This window comes from Micropterus salmoides, unplaced genomic scaffold (genome assembly GCF_014851395.1).
Source record: "Micropterus salmoides isolate LMB-PRFRI ecotype aquatic unplaced genomic scaffold, ASM1485139v1 Ms_hic_scaffold_16, whole genome shotgun sequence".
In the NCBI taxonomy this organism is placed as follows: domain Eukaryota; kingdom Metazoa; phylum Chordata; class Actinopteri; order Centrarchiformes; family Centrarchidae; genus Micropterus; species Micropterus salmoides.
Window position 1 is genome coordinate 15,190,462 of NW_024040707.1, and position 4,223 is coordinate 15,194,684.

General features: G+C 41.5%; 1 protein-coding gene across 1 annotated transcript; it reads left to right on the forward strand.

Moving 5' to 3' along the window:
* Nucleotides 1-752: 752 nt before the first annotated feature.
* Nucleotides 753-3,874, forward strand: aar2 (AAR2 splicing factor). Its single transcript, XM_038723512.1, has 3 exons — nt 753-1,877; nt 1,977-2,206; nt 2,904-3,874. The coding sequence occupies exons 1-3, from the start codon at nt 1,112-1,114 to the stop codon at nt 3,069-3,071; spliced, it is 1,164 nt and encodes a 387-aa protein (XP_038579440.1). The 5' UTR covers nt 753-1,111; the 3' UTR covers nt 3,072-3,874.
* Nucleotides 3,875-4,223: the final 349 nt, after the last annotated feature.

Genomic DNA, 4,223 nt, shown 5'->3' on the forward strand with positions numbered 1-4,223 from the left:
TGTATTTAGATGGCTGCTTTTCAGATGCGATCTCATGAATGTTTACTTTTGTCAAGTTCTCAGTGTTTTGTGTATTAAAACTATGCCAGACTTTGCATGTCAGCATTGCTCCTTGTTTTATGGAATAGTTTTTTAGTAACCACAGATAAGCTAAGAAAATATCCACAGTGCATTTAAAAACTTTTAAAATGTGCATTTCCCAAGGTCTCTGTTGTTGTAACAACCATTTTTGTCTTTGTAAGCCATATCTCATCATACGCACGAACTGTTCTTCCGTCTGTTATGTTTGGAATATATGCAATATAATAAAACAAACTTTTTTAAATGTCTGATTTCTACTCATAAGATGTTGTGGTACTGTTGTTATTCATATTCATATTCATATTCATATTATTCATATTATTATTATTATTATTAGTAGTAGTAGTAGTAGTAGTAGTAGTAGTAGTAGTAGTAGTAGTAGTAGTGGTGGGTGCAAGTGTATTAACAACCAAAATAGAACTTTAAAAAAATCTTTATTAACATAATGTACAACAACTTCTTACAAAAGATAATAAAGTAAAAGACAAATAAATCATAAAGAACTGGTTAAAATAAATCCCTGTAATTAGATAATTTTAACAAACCTATATATAATAAAATATTTATCTAATATAATCAAGTTAGTCTTTTGGAGTGAGATGACAGCCGCACTCCACACAGCACGTGTTCAGCGGAACACTTGAAATGCAGCACTGTTTCCGTCCGGAGCAGAAGACATGTTGCACAGCCTCGACCATACGATTTCCTAACGATACATAATATCAACAACCAACTACACAAGGGATCGTTGTGGTAAATACGCACCACTACTAACGTTTAAAACCGACAAAAGTTTTATTTCCGTAAACGTAACGTTTATTTTGTCGCTTAAGTTACGTTGTTCAGAGACAGCAGCATCACTGTTAACTGTCGGTCGTAACTTAACGTTAACAGTTTAGACGAAAGCTTACTGAATGTTTTGAACATGGAAAAACTCTTACGTAACAGATAAAAGCTGGGTTTAGTTCTCGTGTTGCCTGGTTTGTTAGAGTCAGTAAGTTTGAATCAAATAGCCCTTGACAGAGCAGACATGGCCGACAGCAGCAGTGTAGACATGGATCCAGATGTTGCTCGGAGGTTGTTTGAGGAGGGAGCTACCCTGGTGCTCCTGGGTGTTCCTCAGGGCACGGAGCTGGGGATTGACTGCAAGAGCTGGCAGGTTGGTCCCCGCTTCAAGGGTGTGAAGATGATCCCCCCAGGACTGCACTTCCTCTCTTACTGCTCTGTTAACCCGCCAAGCTGTGGAGGAGAAACTGGCCCAAAGATGGGCCTCTTCCTCACTCTCAAACCCAGAGAGATCCTGTTGGCCAACTGGGACCCAAAAATAGAAGATCTGGACTTCTCAGCCTCCCGGAATGAAGAGGAGGTGAGCCGGATCAGGGCGACCTTGCGAGACCTGGATCCTTACCTGGGGCCCTATCCGTATGAGGTCATGAGGAAATGGGTTTCCCTCACTGACCGCCTGAGCGAGGAGGTGGTCAGTAACTTGCAGCCTCTCTCAGGTCGAATATGTGCCTTCAGTGACGTCATCCCCGAGGTTCAGTTCAGACACACAAAAGACAGGGCAGAGCAGCCGAGGAACGACACCGCCTGCCAGACCATGAAAGAGGGACTCGACAGGCTCCCCAGGATGAAGCAGAGGGAGGGGACGGAGTTGCGCTTCTCGATTATCCCTGAGAAGACCTACCCTCCTGGGGCTACACCGGCCGAGATCACACAGTGTAGCCTGGACCTGAGCTACGCACTGGAGACTGTGCTGGAGAAGAACTATGAGCTGCAGCCTCTCAACCTGCTAGGTATGTGTTAGATATACTTACATTAGATCATGGAAATGCCACACAATTACATTTTCTATATAAATAAAACAACCTACATTTTGTCACTTCCCCTCTCAGGTGAGCTGCAGTTTGCCTTTGTGTGTTTCCTGATTGGAAATGTATATGAGGGCTTTGAGCACTGGAAGTGTCTCCTCGCTTTGCTGTGTCGATCAGAGGAGGCCATGCGGAAACGTAAGGAGCTCTACCAGGGGCTCATCGCTGTGCTCTACCACCAGCTCGGAGAAATCCCACCTGACTTCTTTGTCGACATCGTGTCTCAGAACAACTTCCTTACCTCCACACTGCAGGTAAGACACACTAGACAAGTCTGAAGTCCTAGTATTTCAAACCTCTTACTTATCAAGTGTCTCAAGAGTAGCAAGGTGGTCCTACGTGTCCTGAATTTCTCACATTGACGCATATGTGGTCTTACTTTTTTGGCAGTGACTTTCTTTACCCAGTAAAGTAATCTTATCTCCGCTAGAGCTGTCTGAGACTGGTAGAGCTGTCTTAACCTGTTAGGAGTTCCCAGGAGGTAGCAAATGATGTGGAAAATTCAAAAGACATTCCAGTTAGTGTGTAAATGTAGAATGTTGATATTTTTTCAAAAGACGTTTATTTATCTAAAGCATTTCCCATGTGATGTCAATGTCATGAAAAGCTTGGACAGCATCATTATTATAGGACAAGTAGATGAGGACGGTCTACTTTAGGTTCTTGGAATAAAGCTGAAATCAATGTAGCTGTGAATACAAGTTTTTATTCTTGTACAAGGACAGACTCCAACTTGAAAATCTTGCAGTAAAATGTGCAGTCTTTGAGTAGTCTCTCAGGAATTTCTCTCTTTTACTGACTAACAAACATTGATTCTCCTCATAACAAAGCTCTGTAGCCTGGTTTTGAACGATTGCTGCATATACTAGTTGAAGATGGTTATGATAGTAGTGTCTTTATTATTGTTGTCAAGGATGTTCACATTAACAATTGCAAATCATTTTCTCACAGGACTTTTTCCAGTTTGCCAGCGGACCCGGTGTGGACGGCACACTGCGCAAGAGAGCGGAGAAGTTCAAAGCTCACCTGACGAAGAAGTTTCGCTGGGACTTCGATGCAGACCTGGACGACTGTGCCCCTGTGGTGGTGGAGCTGCCAGAAGGGGTCATAGTGGACTGAGACTCTAAAATGGACGTGCTGGAACCACAGGCAAGGAACAGGACTGAAATAATCTGACACTGAGGGAAAGCAGTGTAGCCTGGAATTTTATACTAGATCCAAAGGTTCTCAGAAGCCTTGAGGAAATTCGCTGCAATGCCACAGTCCTCCAGATGACCACACACTCTTACTTTCAGTAACACAGGTAGTTCTCTAACAGTGTTGATGGTTGTTACATGTCCGCTGTATATCATCTTGTATACATGCACCATTTATACCCTGTTTTGAAGAAATCACACTTTATTAAGTCATCCTAAGTGTTAAGTAATGGCAAAGCCGCATTATTCTAAATGTCAGTGGTGCCCTCTGGTGGTGGTTTTCTCTAAGCTCCGCAAACAAGTTTTCTTCTATTGCCTGACAGTTTTTAGAACCCCAACTTGCAATACATTTATTGCCAAAATTAACCGCCTACTATTTCTAACCTCACTACTGTAGTTGGTATAAACAAAGTCATATGCAGAACAGAGTTAACTTCATCAATGATGCAGCGCTTAAATGTTCAGTTCACCACATAACTGCATGGATGAAGACGTTCTAAGTGTTAACCTAAATGTCTTAACTGTATAAGAATTCTCGATATACAGGATATTGCTGGAAGAAGAAAAGTATAGTATATATATGTGTGACTGTTGTGATTCTATACCTCATTTATTAAAAATAAATAATTTGTTAAATATAAATGCTTTTTGTTGCCACACTGTTTAGAAAGTGTTGTGCTTTGTAATGGTAAATTGGTCCAATATAAAGAGCTATTTTCTTCAAAACTTCTTGACTAATTCTTACTTTTCTGTGATTTTCCTTTGGGATCCAAATTGCCTTGAATAAAAACAAACACTTCTGATCCCAAAAAAAGCCCTATGGGGCTTCCTGTCTGCTATCTAATGACTAGATCTCATCTCTTTCTCCTCCACTAGATGGCGGTTGTGTGCTTTTTGTAACGATTTGCAACTTAAAAGTTTCTTTCTAAGGACCAGTGTAAATGTACAAACGTGCATTCACACAGAATCAAGCATTGAATGTGCTGGGGAAACTGGGTTCTGGTTCTGGTTGGAATTGGCAGTGGGCACTGTGTACAGCATGACTGTCAGGGTGAATCATCTCATAAGCTTTCTC